Raw genomic sequence first — 25,521 nt, 5'->3', positions numbered from 1 at the left:
TTTAAACCATTGTTCCATCAGAAGAAGCATCAAAAGTAACTAATAATTATCTCTCTTTTAATACCTAGCTGTTGCTTGGAGATTTTGCACCCCCTAATTGTCCAGCCCACATACAAACTAGGGGCTTTGAAGAGGCTCATTGCAGGAACTGTTGACTGTTGCCCTCCAAAGATTGTCCGCCCGACGATCTTTGAAGGTGCCCGTGCTCAAGACACATCGCGGATCGAATCTTAAAATTTTCAAGGAATTTCGTGCAGAAATGGCCGAGAAATTGAAAGTTAGTGCCAGTTTGAGAGCCTCAGTTTGAAGCTTTAAACTATCCTAAACATGAGTAGATAGCTCTGAAAATGACGTCGGTTTGTGATTTTAATTTAATTACATTTATTCATGTTGCCACAATGTTACAAAAAAAAAATTACTCTTTAAAATTGGGGGGAGGGGGGCTCAATGGTTTGTGGAAAAATAGTGAATTTGACCACAAAAGAGACTTACTCTGATCCAAAGTATCAACTTTTTTTTTAAGTCTTTGCACATCATACAGCTAGAAACAGGATCCACACCAGATAAGTTTACGCACTTCTAGACTGCGACAGAAGATCCTCTGATGTCACTTTTACATGTAAAGTAAGCGCAGGGAGCAAGGCAGCGGATCTTCCGCCTGATCTCTTGCTCCTTGCGTTTACTTTACATGTAAAAATGACATCAGAGGATCTTCCGTCGCAATCTAAAAGTACGTAAACTTATCTGGTGTGGACTCTACATAACCTTGCTAAGCACTTAACTTCGAGGTAGATGGCGATACGCTTTGTTGTAAGTTGAGTTTTGAGAACCCTGAAATATATGTGCATACTTTCATTCGAATCGAGTTGACAGAGTTGAAAAATACCTTCAATGAATGAACTCATTTAAACTGAAAAAAAAAATGATCTATTTATTGCTTACACACAAAGAAAAGGAATCGGCTAGAAACAAGAAATCTACAAACAGCATAAAAACTTACAAAAAGAATTTCACTAAGATACATGAATCTATAAACACCTAACTAGTTAGTTTTATCACAGATGATTTTAGGGAGCATCTCAATTGGACTGCATTTGCAAATAAAACCTAAAATTCCTGACTCCTGCTAGAAAAAGCCTATCGACGGCCAAAGTGCAAAACCATGTAACTCTATTGCAATGTTTCAAAATTTCTGCTTCTATTTTATTTTATTTTATTTTATCGGAGAGAAACAAGCCAACTTTCTCTGTGGTTTGAAATTTATACAGAATATTCTGCTAGCGCAGAGGAAAAATCAAGGAGGTTCTCAAGAACCCAGGTTAATTAGCTTTCCTGTGAAAAAATAAAGTGTCATTGGAAGTCTGCAACATTACAAACAGAGGACCATATGTGGTTTTGTACTTAGGACATCGATTTGTCCTTACAGTTTCCAATGGGAATAGGTGCTTCTAAGGATGGGCCAGGAATAGGTATTTTCCTTACTGCGAAATGTTGTCCAATTCACTGAGCATGAATCCCTTGGAACCTAAACAAAACTCAGCTTTTAAAGTTGCAGGACATACCTGCATTGCTTCAAGGAAGGATTAGGACTATATTTTGCTATAGGGAACTACTATTTCTGGTTCAGTTTGAAAGTAGCGTATGTACCGGTAGTTTCTCTAGGCAGATAGGAGCTTCCATAGGTCAGCAGGATATAATAGTTCGTTATTGCAAAATCTATAGTCCAATTTGAATTCCCGGTATTGCCTCCTTCTTCAATGGATCAAAGACAGTGACTGTGCAGTAAAAAGGGAAAGGACGATTTTACAGGGTGCGATTTATCTTCCCCAAAAGAAAAACCCGTCACAATCTTCATGCAATTGGGTATGGGGACGTGAATAATTAATATTTCATACTTTGACTCTTAGTCAAACTAACTTGTCTCATCTCGACAGTAAAACTATGAAAGTTTTAGTAACTGAAGATTTTTAACAAGTTAAGCACAGGAACGGGGATTCAACTTTGGTAAAAAATTAAAGCGACAGATTTACTCGGAATCACCTGACTACATCAGCCACAGCCTGGCAACATTGCCAGTGGCGAGGCGTGAATGATCGAATTTCTAAATTTTCCAAATTGAAGCTATGGTAAAGAATCGATCATTAAGAAGTTCATTGCGAACACCCTATTCATCGATCCTTTTCTATAGGTTTAAATGGCAGATCAAGCGATATACTCGTAATCAGGCAAGAAGAATGAATATCCATTTTGGAATAAGTCTTTCTTGGAAATGATGTTTATCCTCAGATACTTCCTTAAATTCATTTTCCGCATTTCTTTATGCTTAAAATCCATATGCTGTCCGTTCTTGGGCAAAAAGGGACAAAAGGCATGCTACTTTTTCTTTGGAACAACTAAGAAAACAGAAACGAGAGGAAAATCAAGATGTAAGAGCGAAGTACTCCTTCCCATTACATTTTGTGTTGGAGTAAAACTGCCGTAATGAGCTTAGAAAAAAAGACCACTCAAAACATTGACAGAATCTTTTGCACCTGCTTTCCAAAACATTTGAATGTATAATTTTGCAGTCCACTGATGAATTGTTCATGTGGACTTTTCTTCCATTTCAAGATTACATCCTGATTTTGTAAGTGCTCAACTTCCTATTTAAACGGCACTTTGCAAAATACTGACGGTAATGTTCAAGAATGAGAAAAATGAAAATTCTATCATTACTCTCCTGTGAACTTCTCAACATTTTGTGTGGAAGGAAAAAGTGCCGGAGGTGACTTCCGGGAATAAGACTGTTGACAGAGTAAATACTCAAACTGACAAAAACAATCTACCGTCAGTTTGGTCCTTCAAGTGTACTCACATAAATGACCACAACCAGTCGGACAAACTTTGTTTGTTTCGAGCCACTTTTGTATGTGCTCCATGTGCCCACCATGCGAGCATCCTTGGCACCATGCATACAAACCCTTTACAACTCTGTGGCACAAAGCGCAGATAGCACTGTTTGCGGTATGACACCGATCGCACAACCAGCCACTGCGGATCAAGGGTTTGTCGCACTGACCGCAGCTGGTGTGGACTGTTGTCGATTGCTGGTTCAGTTGACACACGCTCATAATCCATGATAACTGGATCACCTGCGGAAAAAAATATTTCATACAACATTGGTGTGATGCATCTTATCAGAGTTTCAGGAAGCTTACTGGAGGTTTTGTGTTTCTTTTTTACGTGAGTTTTACATTCGACAACTGCAAGGTTCCTCAGCACAACCTACTTGGATAAGACTCTGATAATATCGATAGAACACTCCAAATTTACATTGCCTAACTTCTTCTCATGCTTCTACTTTTCCAAAAGAAAAGTAAATTGAATGTTACCTTGAAACTTCCTGCAAAATTCCCTTTAATCATGGAAAATATATTTACAAAGTTTTGAAATAGAGTGATCCTACATTTTCTTGTAAAAAATTAAACATGAGAAGAAATTAGGCAACCTAAAGCAGGGGAGTCCTATTGATACCATCAGAGTATTACCTGGGTTCCTTTCCTTTTCTTTCACTTAGGATTTACGTGGGGCTGATTTTAGGTTAATCCATCCAATTCTGCCGTGCTAAGGAAAAATGCTGGATGAACATTCAAGAGTTGCCAAATTTCCTCCGCTTATATGTTCATTCTTGGAAAGAATTATGAATATTTTTTTTAAAATCTTCAGATAATTTAGATCTGATTGCAAATAAAATACTATGAAAAATTGGAGGAGAAATATTCACAAATTTCCCTGAAAATTCGTATTTTATCCAAGGAAATTTGTCAACGCCTGAAAGGTCATGCGGCGTTCTTCCTTGGCACAGTAGAATTTTACTGTAGAAGCTAAAAACACACAACAGACGTGGGGGCAAAAAAACTTTTCAATCTAAAAAAAGGACAAACAAGGCTACAGGGTGATGCGTGAAATGCTGCGGGTCTCCGAACCATCAAACTTAATAAAGGATGTCTGTACCTGTGTTGCAACATCCCACAGCTTAAATCGTGTCAACATGTCGATGTATGCTAACAACCATTGTTCTTGAGTTGATTCATCCAGTTCCGCATTGTTGATTAAACTTCGTCTCTTCTCTCCTAGGGCGAGTAAAACAGATGCTGACGTTTGGATATCGCCTTGACTGGCATGATGCTTCAAGGCAGCAACAACAACATTACTTGGGTCCCAGTGAGGTAGCCTTAGACACCAGGATACACAAAGAAGAGAAGAGGGTTGATCTTCCACTCCCAAAGCGGTGGCTTCTGTAAAAACAATCAAAAGTGAAAAAAAATATATTTTGTGGACAAAAGCAAAGAAAACTATGCTTATGGTGAAGTCCATGGATAACTTAATACCTTAGAACTAAGGAACTTGAAAGAAGAATTTTCAATACCGAGAATGTCTGTCAAAATGATGTTGATGATAGATAACTCTCTGTTGAGTTTCTCATGTGGGTGTTGCTTTTACAACTTAGATTGTGCCGGTTAAAGATGCACTCATCCTATTTTTTTCCATACATCATTGCGTTTTGCTACATTAACTCTGCATTGTCAATGTCGATGTCCTCTCCACTTCATTCCTAAGATATTCTGCTTTCATTTTTCAGTATACCCGGAGCGAACAGGTAGGATAAATTCCCTTGAAAATGCTTACTAGAAAATTTTGTCTGTAGAACAGGGTGACAAGTTCTTAAAAAGTTATTGAATACCTAGAGAATTCAGGGAAATTTGCAGTAGAAACTTGATGTTCCTTTTTATAGCCAAAATACGCTCCCCATTGACAAAAATTGTGACTTCTATTTTTTTTCTCTTTTTTTCCCCACAATTTATTTGGCTTCTAGCCTTTCATTAGGTTAGGAATCTACAGCTGTCTATAGACATATGTGAATGGAATTCCAGAGGCACATCTGTGCTTCAGGCTTTTCAAATTTTTAGGGATTAAGGCCGAGTAGAATCTGTTTCTGCATATCCACTCATATGTTCCTTGAAAATTTGACGCCAACAAGATTCGAATCGGGGACCTATTGAATTAGAGTCAGACATGCTGACCACTAGGCCAACCTGGCTAGACTCCTTCCTTTCACTTCTCAAATTTTGAATTTTTTCAGTTTTAAGAGAGTTGGCGCTAATTTTTTTCATGCAGGTTAAAACATTGAGAAAGCCTGAAATCTAAGAAAATTGGTAATTCTGTAGAATTTTATGAATAGAACTTAGGAACATAAAAAAAATTACCATCATTAAGATCCGGGGAGTCTGAATTAGGAAACTGCTCTGGCGGAGGTGAGCGGTCTTGAAGCTCATGTCGAAGAGCGAAAGCCTCGGTCGGTAACGTCCAATCCGGCTGTTGAATATCAATTCTATCTGTTGTAGTTACGAGTCCACCGGTTAAACCAATGTTACCTACGCGTTCAAAGTCGATGCTAAGTGGATCCATCTCAGAGTCGCCGAAGAAGAAGTCGCCAAACGACACAGCAGGGTCTTCTGCTAACTTGAGCTTTTCGTCTTCCTCGTTTTCGTAGTCATCTTTTTCATTGTTGGGTGTTTTGTTGACTTTCTTTTCAATGTCACCAGCTTCATCCTTCTTATCACGATCAATGTGGCCGGTCGACATGGTTGCACTCTGAGCATCTTCTCGAGAAGGAGTCTGCTGTCCAAAATCGCCTACTTTGGTTGTGTAAAGAGTTTTAATTATACTCCAAACTATGCTCACCTGTGAGGATTAAAATAAAGTTTGTAAACTTAAAAATGCTATATGCGAAAAATCGTATGAGATATTTTCCCTCAATTTTTAATAGGATCCAGCGACTGAACACAGTTGTTAAAGTGACGCAGTGGAGAGTAGACAGAAGGCATTTGCAAAGACTCAGCGTCAATACAGATAGGACCAATAGACAGAGAGAGAAATTCGGAACTTGGAGGACAGGGCGTATAAGTGGAGTTTTTTAAAAAATTGAGATATTCATAAACTCAACTAAAACAAGTTTTAGCCGTTGCTTCAAGTCAATACGTTAAATTTTGAAACTTCTCTTACATCGTTAAAAATTGAAAAAAATTACCCTTATCACTTACATTAGTTTTACCTAGATCCTTGGCAACCGCTGCATTATGATCACATAAATCTGCCAGGGGTCGTCCTGTTAACAAATACCTTTGAGCACACAGCAGGAAAGCATTATCTCCTTTCAAGCCTAAATTACTCTTTTTGAAGTAACTTAGGCTGCTATTGGCATTGACAAAGTCATCACTAGTTGCTGCATTCCGCCTGTAAAAATGCAATCACAAGATACTATTTGTAGTCAATTTTTGTTTTTTAAAAGATGTCCAAAAAACAACCCATAAAAATTAAAGCAGACTCGTCAGCTTCTCTGTCAATGGCTGTCGATGATCGGTGATATTTTAGATAAGCGACCGACAAATATATTAGTTTGCAAATTGAACTTCCTAACTGATCCTTCGTTCCCATAAAGTGGCTAAATAAATAGACTCAAGGAAATGGTTTCCTCTGTTTTTGTTTTATTTCTAGCAGATACAGCAATGCAAGTTTTCAAAATATCCTTTGTTTTGACATTTTGAAAATTCAGCTTATTTTTTGCAAGTTGTATGTTTCTATTTCTTTTCTTTTTTCTCTTTTTTTTACCAATTTTCAAGATCAATTTAGAGGGAAGCATTAAATGTGGACGACTCAATGCTCCAACATCTTTTATTTTGTTGTTTTTGTTGTTGTTTACTCATTTGTCTTTCGTCATTTGGAGCATACTGCCAGTAACCGCCATTCATCAGAGTCACATTAGCTCACAACAGCTAATAAGGCAGGGTGCCCGAAAAAAATTAGAGAAGGAGCAAATCTAAAATCTGAAGTAAGAGGGAGCATGTGCTGCTGACTATACGAATCTACTCCAATTTTTTTTATCTTACCTGAGAAGTCCTGGTAATTTAGAGGACTTATTTGTACTGGTGTTCACACGCCAAGAGTACACGATATCTCCTTGGGTGTTGAATGAAATACCTTGAGGGTTTGCTTTATCGGCCGGTCTAGTGGCATCTTTAAAGTTGTGATGGTATAAAGTGCAATCCTATGGAAGAAACCAGTGTGTTTTTGAAGAATCTTAATAATTACAATATAAATATATGGTGAAACTCACAAAACCACACATCTCATTAACAGGGTTTCAAAATCTCTACTCTTATTTCATTTATAAAGGAGAAAAACTCAACATCATTCTTTGAAGTTTTCACAGAATTTCCTTATCAAAGAGAGGAAAATAACAGCAGTTGTTAAGAATTGCTGTCGAGTAGTTCTTCATTTAAAAAATAAATGATGAAAAGAAGTCTGCAACAGTGCAAAACAAGGTACATTTTTTGGGAGTTTCAAATTCAGTACGATTTTTGAATACAGAAAAAAAAGGTAGATTTTGAGGACGAAATTCCAAGTGAACGGCTGAGTATTTTCGAATACTTGAATGCTTCTGGAAGAATTCACTATCATCAATTATTAGATTTGCACTTTCCGGTTTTAACGCAGAGTGTAAATTATTTTTGTTGTATTTTTTGTAATCATTTAGCATAGGTATGTAGAAAAGTAGCAATAACTATGCATCAGCTTTAATGAAACACATTGATAAGGCAATCAAAAATGACTTTCAGGAAGATACAATATTATTGAAATAAAAGAAATGTCAAAACAGTTATAAGAAAGTTTCATGGATCCAAAGTCTTTTGATGGTCTTCCATTCCAGTCTTTTGAACAGAGATGCCACAGAGTTTAGAAAATGAAATTCCCTGACATTCCCCTGACATATTTTGGTGAAATTCCCTCACAACTGAAGATATTACAGGTGGTTAAGAAGACATAATTGAAAATGGTTTTCAGTGTTTTCAGGCAAAATTTGTTGTTCAAAACCTTAAAGCCTTAAACCCATTCTAGAAAGCAAATAAAGGTGATTTAAAAAATTGTCCCTGACATTACCAGGTTTTCCCTGACTTTTTAAAATTCCCTGACATTTCTCAGTTTTCCTGGTATTCCCTGACTGTGGCAACCCTGTTTGAATCAAGTCAGCTTTTCTGTGACAGCTTTAACTACATTAAAAGAGTGATACTAGAAAAATTTCACAAATAATTACTCTGCTAGTGGAGAGGAAAATTTGTGGATCGCCTCGCCACGCAATGCCAGTTGCTACGTCTTTATGTTGGTCAAAAGAAGCGAAGGGGACATAGGGACGCCGAATGTCCCAGACATTGATGCTGCAATCAACAACGAGAGCGCAGGATGCAATATGATATTTCCTCTGCGGCCTCCATTTTATTCGACCTACTGATGCAATGGTGTTGATGATGTGCTCTAAGGATGGTTTGGCAGTACTCAAGTCCCAAACCTGAAATACAAATTTAAAAAGAAAAAAAAGTTGAAACCATACATTATTTGACACTTGAGGACTTATATGTAACAATAGCGGATGTCGAGTTTTCACATTGTGAGAAAATCGCGTTTGAAGTTTTCGAAGCTTTGCACTAAGCCGCCCGTAGAACTGAGAGGATTCTTATAAAGATTTTCATGAAGAGCAACTCTTCCTTTGAAAAACACACATTTTACGATCTATTTAAGTGAAGAATTGAAGGAGTAACAACGATTTGAAAAAAATATGACATCCGCTATTTTTACTGAAAACATTTTTTCATGCATGAGACGAAGTCTTCAGGAAGGGTAAGGCTGGTGAAACGATTGAAAAGTACCAAAAGTAAGTCAATGCTGAGTTTTAAATAAAATTGAAAAAAAAAACTAAACTGGGGTTTTGAAAATGACATGTAGCGTGACCCCCTCCAGGATTTTTAGCTACAAATATGTTTATCAAGGGGAAAAAAGTTAAAGGAGAATTGAGTGTTTTTATTGAAGAAACTTACAAACTCTTATGGAAATTGACGAACTTCAAGTTTCTTCATCGGATGACACGGATGACTCAACATTCGGCTGTTTTTCGAAGTATTTTCCACCACTTTGAACACAAAGCTTCAGCCGTTCTGCCCACTTCACAAGGATCGTCTTTTCAAAGTCCTCTTGACGGAGGGTTTTGAAGCTTTTTTGAACAGCGATTTTGATCTAGGCTATGGAATCAAAGCATGTGCCTCTCAGAAACTTCTTTAACTCAGTAAAGAGCCATTCCAAAGCCTAGATCAAAACCGCAGTTCAAAAATGCTTCAAAACCCTCCTTTGTATTTGTCTACTGGACAAAGAAAGACTAAGGGGTAATGGAGCTATGTGATTGGTCAGTCTTGTGCATCACCGTCGCGGATACCACTTTCTTGTGCCGATATATAAACAAACTAAACCGTCAACTAGTCGATTATCCAGCATGAGAAAGGCTTGAGAAACTGAGATCCACGACACAATGCACAAGACCAACCAATTACAAAGCTCCATTATACACCTTAGTCTTGTCGTATCCGACAGACAAATAAGAAATTCCAACGATCAAGCTGCAGATAGTTGTCAGTTTTTATAGGCACTGCAAGCTGTTGGATGCAATGAGAATCATACTGTGCAGATTTTGGAGGGGAGGCATACCTTTATAGTTTTATCTCGGCTGGCTGTCGCAAGCCATGAATGCTCCGGATGCCAGTCACAGGCAAACACAGGGCCACTGTGAGCAGAAAATTGGAAAACATGGCGTTCAGGTTTACGCAGATCCCACTGCTGGACACTGCCATTCTCTGAGACTGCAGCAAAGATTGGGGTTGAGTGAGGACAGAACTGCACATCTCGAACACTTTCTGTATTACTGAAACACAGTGAACAGAATATGAATATTAGGATTTTGAGCAAAACATAAAAAATTAAGTACGACACTACAGTAATCAACTTCGAAAACGATCCTTGCAACAGGAAGATTGGAATTTGCCTCCAGAATGAGGTATTAGCAAACATTTTTTACACAGATCAAATGGAAGTCAAACAATGCAAATTATGCCAATTGTATTTTTGTCATTCAAATAATATTAATTTTAAACGCGAATATGTATTTTGTTAAGGAGTTGATTTCCGAACTTCCTGTCGTACGGTTTGTTTTCTTGTGAAATTTTGAAAAGAAAACATGTTATGTAGTGCTTTGATTCATACCTTGTCTAGAAGCCCATTCCAATTAACTCCCTGGGCACTTTTCATGGGGTTTCCATAATTTCTTCATTACCCACTTCCTTGACTTTTCCTCAACTTTAAAATTTCCAAATTCTAAGACTTTTCCCTCACCTTCGATCAAACCCTTCACCAAGAGTTTTTATCTTTTAATTGCGCTGACTTTTGCTTACCTACAGACAGAATCTCCACTTCCAGGAATTCGAATTCCAACGTGCTACTCTCAAAATTCTCTGACTCTGTCCGTGCATTCCCGACTTTTCCAGGTCAATATAAATTCCCTAAAATCTCCCATAGATTCCCTGATTTTTCAGATTCACTAGAAACCCTAGGTAATATTGCAAACTGGCAAAAGATGTAAATTTTACATCTAAAATATATGTGATATTTGAGGGTCTTTATTTTCTGTTTAATGAGTAATTTTCCAAAACCAACTAATATGTGTCAGCTCAGCTTTGATCTCCACTCAAGGTCATGGATTTCATGAAACAGAGAAAAAAGAGAGTACGTACTTATTCTACGAGATGACCCTTGAGAACTAAAGAACCTGCTGTTTTTAAATAATACACCGTTGAATCAGGCTGGAAACTTCAATGGGTAGGAGTGAGATAGCTTTCTGCATGTAAAATAGAGGACCTGAGTCCATTAGGTTTTGACTCAGAAAGAACATAAAGTTATAATGATTATTAAGAAATAATGGATTTTTGAAATATAAAAAAAAACACAGGTAAAATGGTCACCTGTAAAAGGTGCGAATGGCTTCTTTGACTCGCAAATCAAAACATTTCATGGTTCCATCTTGAGAACCAGAGATGAGCCATGATGGTTCAATTGCATGGAAGTTGACTTTGTTCACCGTCCTCTTGTGATCAGAGAATACATGATCTTGTTTGGAGCGCGAAGGTCGGTTTAAATTCCACACGACAACAGCGCCATTGGTGGCTGCAGTGGCCAGAATGTTATCTAGAATCCATTTCATAAACGTAAACAATTAAAAGAGAACATGACATTAAAATCATTGCTCAGATCAGCATTTGAGAGGAACACACATTGCTTCATTTCCTTGCTTCTTTTATTTTTTTAGAAGAAAACTAGGCAACATTCAGTTTTGAGCGTATATTCTAAATGGATAATGTAGAAATCAAACAAAATTTTAAGGTATTGCGTTGCTTCGATATTTTACAAAAAAATAAAATATGACGAGAAAGGGAATGTAAAATGGACGTATTTCTGCCAAACAGAACTATGTGCATTAAGACATGAGCCCTGACACCCATAAGAATATATGCGTAACAGAGCTCACGTCATAATGCACATAGTTCTGTTTGGCAGAAATACGTCCAAATACAGTTTGGCTGAAATCTATCCAATTAATTCTCTATAAAAAGACTAAAAGGCATGGAATAAAAAATACAGCTGAACTGTTGACAGGACTGACTTGGTCCCACTATGAAGAAATGGCAAAGCTTGAAAAATTTTACATTCATTAATCTTCTTTGTTACTTTTTTTCTTTGAACTGTTGATTTGTAAGCTAAAGTTGGAACAAATTTTATAATTTTTAGAAAAAATATTTAAATTTTTTTAGAATATGCCATTTACATCCAATGCTTTAAAAAACTACATTCCAACCGTAACTGTAGAGGAACCTGCATGTGATGCAAATTGAAAGGCAGTAACATCATTGATTCAGGAGAATGTGCTTCTTCCCAGTGGGTCCACACTGCGTCCAATCACATTTGAGCAGTCTATTGGTAACTTTGGCTTGGAAAAAATTACATAAATCCTACTAATATAGAGCAACTTTTGGATGATGATTTAAGAGAAAAATACGCACCTTCAAGGGTATTCCACGCTACATCATTGCATGAAAAATTCAGGTTCAGATTTTTCCCCACTCTTAAGTTACAGCTTTCAACGAATTCATTTTCTTCGATCGAAAAAACCTTGAAAACTGAAATAGGAAAAAAAAACAATTACATCATAGAATTACTTTGGAGTAGTAAGCAGTAATATATTTAAGAAAAGCAGTTAAATAAACAAATCATTGGCCTTGGCTTAAGAATTTTAGGAATGAATAATTTGTGCTAAGATACATCCTGTACAATGCCCTATTAACATTCCAAGATTACCTAGTCTAAGAAGATGGAACAAAAAACTTATGGACGACCTCTAAGAAAGAGCTATGCCATTGATCTAAGAGAGCCAGCCTATCTATTTTGAAGAAATTGAAGTTTTTTTTTCATAGATAGGATTAGAAGAATGAGTTCAGAAATTCTAAGGAGTAAATATACAGTTGCAGTTGCCTCTTTGAGCATAATTGTAAGAGATTTTATTTGATGTATTGGCAATTTTGTATGACTAATCTTAACATATCGTAAGAATATCTTCCAAAATGAAAATGGTAAGTTGCTATATCATCATATGGGGCTTCATAGACTGCATTCGTACTAAAATATTTACCTGCCACTGTTCATCTTGATAAAATAAATAGATTTTTTGCTCACTCCGTGTAACTTCAGAGCAAAATTTAAAACATAACTTTCATTTCAGTCCTTAAACACACATAGTGATCCCTGAAAAGTGAGAAAATAATGATAGCTGTATGATCTTACCGTTCCTGCCAGCGATGACAACCTGCGAGTTGTCTTTATTCAAGGCTAGGGCATTGGCTGGCCCTTCTTGAGTAACAAACATAGTTTTGGCAGTCATTGAGACGATTTATGGTTTCAAATGGAAGGATCGGATGAGTTCAGAGGATGAAATACATGGCAAAACTGGTTTCCTGAGATGGAGGTGCTGGAACAGTCGCCAGCATGATGAATGTAGGGCGGTGTATTTTCATTTTCACATTTTTAAACGGACCGGACACCTCTTCAAATCAGCTTAATAAAGCATAAATAAAATAAACGATAAACTTTTTAAGAAACTCATGGTCTATGAAGTATTAGAGTTGAGTAACTTCGACAACTTCTGCCGATTCTTATGATTTTCTAACCTAACTGTTTGTTTATTTACAAACTTTCTCAGGATTGCAAGTTGCAAAAATCGAAAAACCAAACAATACCAGGCTGCCGTGAAAAATTGTGACTTTTTTAGGATATCGCCTCTAATAATGCTACCATAAATGAATCTATAATATTTGATCAGTCAAATAATGGAATCCAGTTCGCTTGCTTATGATTTTCTCCCCCTCAACAATAACTTTTCAACATCTTTCAATATTGAATGGTTTCACTGGATTTTTGAATTTTTTTCTTCCGCACAACTGAGTTGTTACTTTGAGAAGCCAATGAGAAACCGGTATCAGCGTGCAAGTAAAGAGCTCAAAAATTTAAACAGGAGAGCGCGCAATTTAATTCAGGGCTGTTCAGTGCTCATGGTCGGTAAGCACCGACCGTAGAGTACATACAATTGATAGAGGCGCAATGTTCTGGAGCATAGGCGTAGCTAGGCCATTTTGCTGGGGGGGGCCTGGCCCCCCACCACCGGGGGGTCTGGGGGGTATGGAATACCCCCCAGGTCAGCGGGGGGTCCGGGGGGCCTCCCCCGGAAAATTTTTGAAATTTTAACTCTATTTGAGCGCATCTCGAGGCACTTGTGGCGTTAATCTTCCTTCAATTTCTGCATAAAATTCACCCAGTTTTATGCATTTTAAGGTTAAAATACTTTGAAATTGTTGCATTCAACAGGTTATTCCATTTATTTTCTCACTTTTAACCACTCATTTGTGTGAAAATTGCGAAATAAATGTTTAGTGAATGCCAGAATCATTGTTCTGTATTAGGAAAAGCCCATGCAAAGTAAAATATAATATAATGAGCAAGACGTAACTATGAACGAATGAGCATTTGTCATGTACCAAAAAATAAAGATATGAATTATGAATTAGAAAAAAATCGATTGCATCCAGATTTTTTAGAGCAATTCAACTGAATAATGAACAGAGAAGAAAAAACTAACCGTTCGAGCGCGAGATTTTAAGTAAAAACTATGTGCATTAAGAGTGATAAATTTCATTGATTCATAATTTTATTTTACACTCTGATTTTTCCTCGTTAATTAGAGGTAATTGAATAAACAAAGCAGGATGGAATTAATGTTTTTCTTATTGTTGTTCAGTTGCTCTATTTCCCGGAAGAAATACACTTATTTTATTTTATTTTTTTTCCAGAATTTCTGGGGGGGGGCCAGATGATACTATTTCCAATTTTGGGGGGGGCCAGGCCCCCCCCCCCCTTCCTACGCCACTGTTCTGGAGCGCCGATGAAGTCACTTTTTGAGGCTGTTTTGTCCAGTACTCCTGAGATCAAAGTGCAGCGACTGGCGATGCCGTATGCGCGGGGTCCCAGCTCCGGTCTTAGCCCAGAAAATATAGGTATAAAATGTATTTCATAAAAACCAGGAGTGTTGTACATTTTTTAATTTTTTATGACTTCGGTGAACACAATTTGCCGAAATTCACGGAAATAATGATTGATTTAAATGAATCAATCCCGCAAACCATTCGCAGCCCGCGACTCTTCCATCAGGGCCGGATTTACCTACTTGCCGCCCGAGGGCCGCCTGTATTTTGCCGTCCCCTTCTCATTCGTTTTGAAACATCAATAAAAACCATCAAATGAACGTGTCAGCGGGGGAGGGGTGCATAAGACGCGTTTACTTGTGTTGAACAGATTTTTTGGGGAAGCCCTGTCAACACTACCAGCAAAAGTTCACGGAACTTTGCGCGAAAGTTCTCGTAAACCTATCTCTGTGTGGACAAGGCCTTCCATTCATAAGAAATGAACGAGAAAATTATGAAAGAACAAACATAAATGTGGATTAATGATTTCAACTTCCGCCGCCGCGCCGCGCAGACCGAACCGTGTTTGGCGCAATGCGTGAAGTATTCCGACAGTCTTGTAGGCGCTCTGAGTTTCACGCCAACCGCTGCTGAACGCACAGTGACGCAATGCGAGAAGTATTCACGCTGTCTTGAAGGCGATATGCGTTTCACGCTGATCGCACTGTGTTTGCCGCAATGCGTAAAGTATTTGTGCAGTCATGTAGGGGCTAATATGTGTTACATGCCGATCGCCACGCAGAGGGCTTCTCCTTTTCATCTCATATAAGTCCTCGTCATCTTCTCTCTCTAAGTCGCGCCGTTCCAGGCCAAATTGCGTGTTTGATTTCTTTCTAAACTCGACTAATTAAAGGTGTTGTCTCTTGTATCACTGAAGACGACAAAAGTAGAAATTACTATACTCTCAGAAAATTAGAGATTTTGTCACCTTTTCTCGTTTGTAATTTTTTTTTCTAAATTCGAATTTTCTATGCCTACATTTAAAAAAAATTTCAAAATTTGCCGTCCCCTAGGTATAGATTTGCCGCCATGGGCCGCGGCCCATGTGGCCACCCCCTTAATCCGGCCCTGTCTCCCATAGGCCCCAGTTTTAAAAAATGTCAAACGGTTCCCAGATGGTTCCCACTTTCCGGCGAACATCTTTCATTATCATCCTTTCATCTTTCTAAATTTCAGATCTTGTTTTAAACAGGCAGCTAAAGTTTAAATGAAGGCGTCAAGCAGTTGGGATGTCCGGTAAAATATCATGTAATGGCAATTTCATTTCGTTATACTGGAAATTACTTAAATATTCTCAAAATTCATGAAAGAAAAGTCTTGCCTTACGTTTTAACTTTTTATTCTATTGATTGATCTTTTCCCACTGTTTTTAAATGTAACATGCATTGTGATACCACATTATTTAGTAAATTTTGTTGTGAAGTTTGAGATATAGTGTAGAGGATGGGCTGCTAGTCCAAAACCGAAATAATTTGAGCAAAAAATAAAACCACAAGCAAATAAAGGCGAGACTTTTCTTTTATGAATTCCGTTTATGAATATCACACAAAATGCGTTACTCTGATTAAATAATTTTATTGCAATGTTCTACACTAAGGGTATGGGAAAAGGGGGGAGGGGGATTCTTGAGCGAAAGTTGAAGGTACAGAAGGAAATTCCAGTGTCAATGTTTATCTTTTGTGTCTGATAAAGACTATCATCGATGTTCTTACGCATTTATCTACTTTTCTGACTCCGCGTTTAAGTCTCCAAAAATATGCACGTTCGAAAAATCGTTAGTGCGTTGAATGATTGTACCGATACCTGTTTACCCGCATGAGAGATTACGTTTGCGAATAGTTGCGTGCTCCTAGATCTACAAATAATTTAACTGGAATCTTTATTGCTTCTAAAAAGTAAAGCGTGCGCTGGAAAATTAGGCTTGTGTGAAGGGACTTTTCGACTTAGCATTCTACACTCACATGATTTATTGGATAGTTTATGATTATTTACGTATTTAAATCTACCGAAGAGGGGGCTTCAACGATTCTAACCGCTTTTTCAAAAATTCCGCAACGAAGAAATACCTACGCTTTTCGTAGTTGAGTACTCTTGGCCGAATAGTCGCAGATCACTACAATCTCTAGAAGTTCCTTCATTTTGTCAGGTATGCACTCCCGACATCAGGATGCTAAAATAATGTATCGAGATAATAGCGGACTTCTGACGCAGGTCAAAGGGACGAGCTGTGAGGCACCCTTACTTCAGCTACTCGGCTGCCGATCATCGCAATCATTCTAGGCTCCTTCATCTCGTTGAATATGCAATTTGATTTGCGGGGAGTTACAATATTTGCCCCAAGTCCAGGTGAACATCCACTGCCACCGACCTTTTTGGGTAAGGAGGGACAATTGTCCGTCTTTCAATTGATGAGGGACTCTAGATTTTATTACAATATGTTTAATACGATCAAACTCAGATTTCATCGATGACACTTGAAGCCCACGGATTGGCCATTGGTGTGATTTAGGGTCATTGATGACAATTCAGTTTGTCCGTTATTGACAGTGTACGAGGGCCTCGCAGGTGTCCCCCCTCCCACCACAGTGCATTGCAATAGTGGAGGCTGTCCGTTTCTGTCCAAAAGTACTTCAGATGTGAGAACTGAAGTTTCAGATGTGTGATCCAAACCTCAGCAGCTGGACCTAAAGTGTTCAGATGCTCAATTCGAAAACTTCAGAGATCCACATGACCTAAGCTTCGGGTTCAATGCACGAAGTTGTTTTCTCCGTGGCAGGACGGCAAAGAATATTTTGATAGCTGAAGTCGAAAAACGCCTATCTCCGATTACGACTTTGCAAGTTTCCGCTCATGTGTTATTTGGTTGATAGAAATTTGACAGTCATCCTTAAAATTGTCTGCGAATTTTCTTTAGTCATTCGACGATTTCAACATATGTCTGCTCCTCCAAAGGATGTTTCGGTTCATCTTCTCCTAAAGATAGAAAATATAATCGGAGTTTTTTAAACGTTGCAACGAAGATGCGATTTTTTTTTTTTACTTTACTTTAGTCCATTAACTTGAATCCGGCTGTAATACAAGCTGACAACAAGTGAGACTACAAGTGTAGAATGAACGTAAAAATAACATATGATCTTTTAGTTTTGGGCGGGCGCCAAGACTTTGAAAAGAATAAATTTTTGTCTCGACGTTTCAGGTTTCAGTCCTTCAGACATCTTCGAGAAAATGATCTTAATGAAGGGTGAGGAGAATAGTGTCGAAAAGCATTCCTGATCGAAACAGGTTGAAAACTTTAATTCTATTATGTTGCGAAGCACTGAGGGTGCGATGGAAGCATTGCAATGTCTGGAGACTTTAACGCAGGGTAAAAGAGTAGAAAAGTTAAACATGGCCGCCGGTCGTTTATACCGAGTTTAACCAAATCAGGAAATTTCTCTCCTTCTTTCAGTCTTCCTCATTTTCAACCCCCGCCCGGGAAACCCCCCCCCCCCCCTCTAACCCTCCTCCTCACCACCAGCCCCCGTCCCCCATCTCCCATCCGGAGTAGCACAGTGCAACCAAAAATTGAAATAACTTTGCAATTTAATGCAGTAAAGTGTAATTGCGAATGCTAGGGAGCACTGAGAAGAAAAATTAGTAAGATATTGTTTTGACTTACAGCGTCGTTTCTTGACGATAAAATTTAGTTTTTTTTTTTTTTTTTTTTTTTTTTTTTTTTTTTTTAAAGTTAAACCCGTGCGGATTTGACCTGAAGTCAGTATTATTGAGTTGAAGAAACGTTTTTCTGTTATCGCTTTTTAACTTAAACGTATTGATAGCAAAACAACGTTTCTTTTACTCATAGAACCAAATTTTGTTTACAAGAAATGACGCTATTAGTTAAAACAATATCTCAAGAAAAAGTTTTGTCAGCGAGTGCTTTTAAGCAACGAGGGTGTATTGAAATGGTTCCTACTTGTGGAAATCGGGTGGTTTAAATGGACAAAGGAGGTAAGCAGTAGACTATCTAACGGCAACTCTCAAGAGACCCCGTAGTTGGTCCATCATTTCGCCCTCAGTCTACGACAATCACCCGATTCAAGCAATAGGGTCAGTCCATTTTCCCTTTGTCTCCTTTGTCAGTAGATTTATATATCGATTTCAACAATGAGCCTGTTGTTCGGTGGTACATTGATCTTGCATATCTCCAGGATGACAGTATCATCATGCCGTTGGGAGCTATAACTCTGAAAGCTAATTTTTTTCACGGAAAAAAAATTGAATGTTGATTTCAGCATTTATACTGTTAAAAAAACGTGCGAAAAGTATCAAATGCTGATTTCACTTTAAAAAGAAATGCTAACTCAACATTGAATTTGTTTATTTAACCATGGGCGTAGATAACCTAGCATGTTTTTATTGTAAAATCAGCATTTATACCTGTCATATATTTTTTTAACATTATAAATGCTAAAGCAACATTCAATTTTCTTCCGTGTAGGACATTGCAAAATCTGGAATCGATTTACGGCGTTCTTGCTTCGGACGGCAGAGTGGAAGGGGAGAGCTTGAGCAGACGTCACATGACGTCGAGACGAGATTGCGACGCTTTGTGTCACGTCTGCCCCGGATGACGTCACGTCAAAGAGCGAGGCCGTGATACAGGTGTGCGCATGCGGTGAGAATAAACAAAAGCTGGATGGTCAAGACACGGTGAGTACACTATCGGCACAAAAGCTGCAGCTGCTACAAAGGTTCAACAGGATGTTCTCAAGCCAGCAGCATCGGGCACTGACGGACTGACACCGAGAGGAGGAGATGCGACAAACACCGACAGTTGACATATTTGAGTGCCAAGTTACTGTTTTTATTTTAACAGCGAAAGTATTTTTCTTAATACTGAGTTAGTTTTCAATCCCACTGATCAAGATGAGTGTTACAACTGACGGTAAGGCTATTTGTGTATTCAAATGATTTTTTCGCCAAAAGGGAGGGGAAAGGAGAGGGGATTTGTCTGTATTTTCAAGTTCATTTTTTTGGCCTGAGGAATTATGATTGGATCGCATCTAGCAAAAAAGAACCAGCGCGATTATATAGTGTTGTAAAAATGTTGCTTCTTCATAATTATCGAAGAAATCTTCCAGAATAGCAAATAAGTTTGATTCCCCACTAAAAAATTGTTTATTTCAAAGGAAAATAATTGTGTAAATGTTAATATCGTACATGTATTAAGTATTTTTAAAAGAAATGAAGAGGTTGCATGATTTTTAAAACACTGTAATCGCGCTGGTTCCTTTTTGCTGCATGCGATCCAATTATACCTGATAAAATATAAATTATTAATTAACAATGTTACTGTTACAAATCTGCCACTTTGAAGTTGAAACACATATACAATGAAACTTCTGGACCACGAATCCCGGTTTGCGACTTTCCAGACTTCCTGTCATAGTTTATTTTTTTAAATAGAAAAGTACTTGACGTCAATTCTTTGAGGCAACTAAATTGCATTTTTTTTACCAAGAAATTGCAGTATTTTCATACATTATTGGTCAATATTTGCCGACCTTAAAGATAAATTAAATGAATTTCACGTGCGAGAAAGGTAGGCAGTTTGGAATGTAAAAAATGGAAGCTTCTTCAATTGTAGTGCAATAGTTTTCAATAATAGAAGCCCCTTCAATTAGTGAATGGGCAACATGCACGACACCCCGATGAAATAGTAACAAATTTACGAGGTAGTTGCGACCTGGTCTATGTGGATGCAGGTGTTTAAAATTTCCTATCATGATTTATTTACTCATTGAAAATAAAACCAACAGAAATATCTCATTTTTTAAACATTTTTGTAGAAGTCGAAAAATGTTAAGACGATTTCAAGAGTGACTGTTTCGTTAATTTTCTTTAAGAAAAAACAATACATCGGTAAAACAAGAGCAGACATCTGAAAATTCGCTATCGAAGATTACGCATTTTGTTTTCTCTTCACCTACCGATGTAAGAGCATTATTGTAATCTAAAGCTTTCACAGATTTTAATTTTCGACCCCTTTAATTTCTGTTCAAAATACCTACTACTAATTCTTGAAATGGTCGCGAAAAAAAATCAGTGACATTTTTAGTTAGAAATAATCAACAGTTTCTTAGTAAAAATGCAATATTCGGGTGTAAAACTTGAAACTTTGAAATGAAGTTACGCTCATTCATCTTGCGAGCGCCGATAAGTAATTTGAGGAGCATGGAGGACAAGACGCATAAGTGCAGTTTCTGCCAGGGCCGGCTTTACCTACTTGCGCCCATGGGCGGCCTGTATTTCATTCCTTCTCATTCGTTTTGAAACATCTATAAAAACCATCAAGTGGACGTGACGGAGGGGGAGGGATGCATAAGGCGCGTTTACACGTGTTGGACATATTTTTTGTGAAAGCCCTGTCAACACTAGCAAAAGTTCACGGAACCTCGCGCGAAAGTCAAGTTCCGTAAACTTATGTCTGTGAGGACAACGCCCTCCATTTATAAGAAATAAACGAAAACATTTTGAAAGAACAAACGTAAATGTGGTTTAATAATTTTAACTTCCGCCGCCGCGCCGCGCTGACCGCAGTGTGTTTGACGCAACGCGTGAAGTATTCATGCAGCCTTGTAGGCGCTAATATGTGTCATATGCCGACTGCCGAGCCGAGGGCTTTTCCTTTTCATCTCGAGTCCTCGTCATCATTACTCTCTGCGCCGCGCTGTTCCAGGCCAAATTGCGTGGTTGGTTTCTCTCTTAACTCGACCAATTAAAGTGCTGTCTCTTGTATCACCAAAAGACGACAAAATTGGATATTCCTATACTCTCAGGAAAGAGCGATTTTTTCTCTTTTCTCTTGGTAATTTTTTTTTCTAAATTCGATTTTTTTATACCTACATTTGAAAAATTTGCAAAATTTGCCGCCCCCTAAATTTGCCGCCATGGGCCGCGGCTCATGTGGCCACCCCCTATAGCCGGCCCTGGTTTTTGCTTTTTCAAGAAATGCGTGTTTGAAGTTTCAAAATCACACGGAGCCTCATAGCGGAAAGGAAGTTTGAACTCACTTTTTTGATGCTTTGAACTTGGGTTTTAGTTGTGAATTTTTCACAGAATATCACTTTCGAACTAGTTATAGTCGAGTTCATGAATATCTACATTTTTTCAAAAACTGCACTAATGAGCCTTGTCCTCCAAGCCCCTTTTTCCTAAGCTACTAATAGTTCGTTATCAACAACACATCGTTGAGGTCGGAATCCCTGCGTCATCGTTGCTGAAAAAGCCAAGTGGAACATAGCAATGTAGCGTGTTAACTAAACACGTTTTGCTGAAAACTCATACTACAGTAAAAGCTCGTTAAGACGAAAAATGAAGGGACCGAAAATAATTTCGTCATAAGCGGCTTTTCGTCTTAACCGTTCTCCGCTTAAGACGAAATTTTTCGGCATAAGCGGCAACTGCGCAACAAACTTAGGACATTCAGCCTCCAAAATGTGGAAGCAGTTTTAATATCCGGACAGCTTTCAAAATCCACACAAACTAAAATTAAAGATTATTATAAGTGAATGGTAGATCATTTTAAGCTTTCAACTGAAATGACTTAAATGGTGATTAGGATTATTTAAGCGACTGACGTGACAATGAGAATCATTAATCCTGGAGGCTCGTCTATTTCAGTCGTTGTGTTTTCTCATTTCTGGCTGGAATCGGAATAATGGATCCCTCGCCTGTCCCGTAAATCGAAATTAAGAGGGCGCCAGCGCCACGGCCTCCCTGCTCGGGGAGCTCCGCTCTTTCCTGCTCCCACAGATAGCACCTCAGAATCATTTGATTCTTATCACACATACTGGCGGATCCAGCAATTTGGCAACACCGGATTTCCCCATTTAAATCTACGGAAATGTATCGATTCTTGGAGGGACCAGGTGCTCCGACAAGAATCGCTTATCTAGCATAGGCATAGGTTTAAGTGAAGTAATGCGGTGTTGCCAAATCGCTGGATCCGCCGCTGACATCACATGACTTTTCATCTCCCTCGGAGAAGCATGCCATGTTCAAAAGTTTTTCATCAGAACGCAGTCCGAGATTAGCTGTCTCAAAGAAACCCACTGTTACAGTATCGGTTCGATAATTTGAGATCGTTGGAATTTTCACCTCTGAATTTTTGTACACAACCCAGTTTGCTTGCCCCTAGAAGAAAATATCAAAGTGACGTGCAGCGAAAGAGGAGGAAAATGCGTGTCAAGGTCACCTATTTCGCAAGGCTTAAGGTGCAAAACGAGCTTAAAAGTCCATATTAAGAGCACATTTTGCAGGAAGTTTTCCTCGTCAATGAAAAATAACTGACTTTTTCCTAAAGTTAGGATGGCATGTAGTAGAATTAGTGAGCGTTAAGAGTGGACTGGACACCCGGTTTCGGGACTTTTAATTTTTTCTGTTCATCTTGGTTGATACCTAGCGCCTGGGAAATCGATCGAAATTAACATGTATTCGCCTTATTGTCACCGCTTTATTACATTTCTTTCCATTCATTTTCTTTCTTGTGTAGACATTGGTCCCTAAGATACCCTCAAAAGGTCTAAAACCAGAGAATGCCATTTAAAGAGAAACTCTTGCACTTAAGAGTATACTCCTAATTTCTCAGGAGTTAGGGTCAGTAGGTCAATAGCACATTCATCCCATTGTTACGAGGATAAATGACACACAAGAAATGGGTACCCAAGCTTAAAAAAATGACAATGTTAGCATTCGTTACCCATTTTTCGTGCATTTTTTATCCTTTTCACATTTCGGGCTTTTCGTGTCATCGTCCTTCTTGTTACAGTTGGACGTATTTATGCTAGAAGGAACTATGTTACACGCAAACCCTATGCACTTAGTTCCTTTTAGCAGAAATACGTCCAATTGATCATCTTTAGACCCTGTAAATAAATGTTCATTTTTTGTTGCAAAACTGGAAGTGCCTCCTCTCTTCCTTTGTTCCGAAAAATTGAGAACAAATGAAAGCTCTGTTCGAGAGACTAGATTAAGTGTTTTCTCCGTCATATTATTATGCGTCAATAAAATAAGTATGTCACAGAACATTTTACGGAGCAATCTTACGACTTGAATTATTTTACTAACTTACTAAAAGAACACTTTCCACACCACCTTAGAGAAACCCTCGTCAAAATAATCAATTGACCGTCAGCAAAACACAATTGATTTGGATTTGTCTTTGTTTTGATTGCTTGTCAATTAATTATTTTGAAGAGGGAAAGACCGGAAAAATAATAATTTCTCAGGAGGTAAGTTCAGTGGCGCGTTGTTCCTTTCTTTATAGTGGTTGAACTTCCCCTTTAGGCCTACTGATCCACTGCCGAACTACAAAAGAAAAAGAAACAGAGAGGGATGAAGGAGTTTTACGTATCCTCCCACCCATACAAATGGACCATCTTTTTTTTTTTTTTTTCGCCAGAAGGGCCGAGGGTTTCTTTTACCGCCCTCTAACTTGCACCATACCGGGTCCTGGTTATGGATTCAGCCGTCATAGGAAAGCGATGGCCGCCGGCCGACTGAACGAAGTGCCGAAACACCACTGCATCCTTCGAACCAAAGCTACGGTATCGTACGCCCCCTGTTCTAAAACTGGGCGTTAGAATATTTAAAATTCCTAGACCCACTCTCTGTTTGGGAGGGGAGGGGGCCGAAAGTAAGGGAGAAAATTAATTGCAAAAAAAAAAAAAAAAAAAAAAAAAAACATGGAAAAAAACTACTGAAGTGAGATCACTTCAAGCAAGGGAGGGCAAAAAAAAACTACTGAAGTGAGATCACTTCAAGCAAGGGAGGGCATGGGGACTTTACTGAGAACGCGAATTTACTGTAACTTACGTCGTTCTTTCCTCCTTGTTCTTTTGCAAGCGAAAACAAACAAAAAAAAACCACCACCAAAATGCGTTAGGAGGCAAAAAGACAAGGAGGAAAGAAAGACTTAAGTAAAAGAGAACCTGCGAAAAGAAAAAACATCAATTGCACACTTCACCTAAAGGAAAAAACAATGCAAGAAAATCAAATTAATATTCAAAGCTGCATGCAACACGCAAAAAAAATGAGAAGCAAGGACCTACGGAAAGAAAAAAAATTAATTGCACGCTTCACCTAAAGGAAAAAAACAACATGAGAAGTAATACTCAAAGTTGCATGCAACACACTAAAAAATAAGAACCAAGAACCTGCGGAAAGAAAAAAAAATTAATTGCATTCGTCACCTAAAGGAAAAAACAACACAAAAAAATCAGAAGTAACATTAAGAAGCTGCATGCAACACGCTAAAAAATGAGAATTAAGATGAAGAAAATTATAAAAAATGAAACAGAAGGAGAAAATATACCCGCAGCGCCAACACATACAACATGCAAAACATACACAATGGTACATACACATACACACCTTATACATACATACACAACATAACATATATTTAAAAAAAAAAAAAAAAAAAAAAAAAAAAAAAAAAAAAAAAAAATATACGCACAACACGCAACACATGTAACAATATGCAATAAAGAAATACAGAAAGATTTATAAAACAGAACACAGAAATGATTACATACCCAACACCTGCATGTGACGCGCGCGAGAACCAAGTCGAAAGTACCCGTTTTTCCGGCTAGAGCTCGCGTATATATCACCTCGTATCCAGTGTTACCACACTAGTGTAAAAAGCACGGGGGTGAACTATGACGTAATAATTCTCATAGAACCAATCAAAAGCTTGCAAAGTGAATTGAATAATTACCTTGCTACCTAAATTGGACAATCTTACGCTTTTCCATCAGAATCAACCAATCAAACGCTTGCACGGGATCAGAATCGACCAATCAGGCGCTTGTTATCTAAATTTACCAATGACTTGTACATGAGGTGACGTCACTCTAATGTCCCGTAGCCGTGGTCACACCATCAATATTTTGGTCATTATGTGAAGGTCGCAGTCAATTTACAAAATATATAGCGGGCTACTAAATATTGACGAAAATGTTGTAATTTGACGTCATTTTCTGTTTTCATA

General features: G+C 38.1%; 1 protein-coding gene across 1 annotated transcript; it reads right to left on the bottom strand.

Moving 5' to 3' along the window:
* Positions 1 to 911: 911 nt before the first annotated feature.
* Wdr24 (WD repeat domain 24) lies at positions 912 to 13,141 on the bottom strand. Its single transcript, XM_019049326.2, has 10 exons — positions 12,754 to 13,141; positions 11,976 to 12,092; positions 10,881 to 11,103; positions 9,574 to 9,787; positions 8,135 to 8,386; positions 6,930 to 7,087; positions 6,084 to 6,276; positions 5,247 to 5,724; positions 3,994 to 4,277; positions 912 to 3,131 (listed from the first exon to the last, which is right to left on the bottom strand). The coding sequence occupies exons 1-10, from the start codon at positions 12,848 to 12,850 to the stop codon at positions 2,841 to 2,843; spliced, it is 2,307 nt and encodes a 768-aa protein (XP_018904871.2). The 5' UTR covers positions 12,851 to 13,141; the 3' UTR covers positions 912 to 2,840.
* Between the last annotated feature and the right edge of the window lie 12,380 nt (positions 13,142 to 25,521).

The sequence above is a fragment of the Bemisia tabaci genome, chromosome 5 (assembly GCF_918797505.1).
Source record: "Bemisia tabaci chromosome 5, PGI_BMITA_v3".
Classification (NCBI taxonomy): Eukaryota; Metazoa; Arthropoda; class Insecta; order Hemiptera; family Aleyrodidae; genus Bemisia; species Bemisia tabaci.
This window is presented reverse-complemented; position numbering and strand designations above follow the sequence as displayed.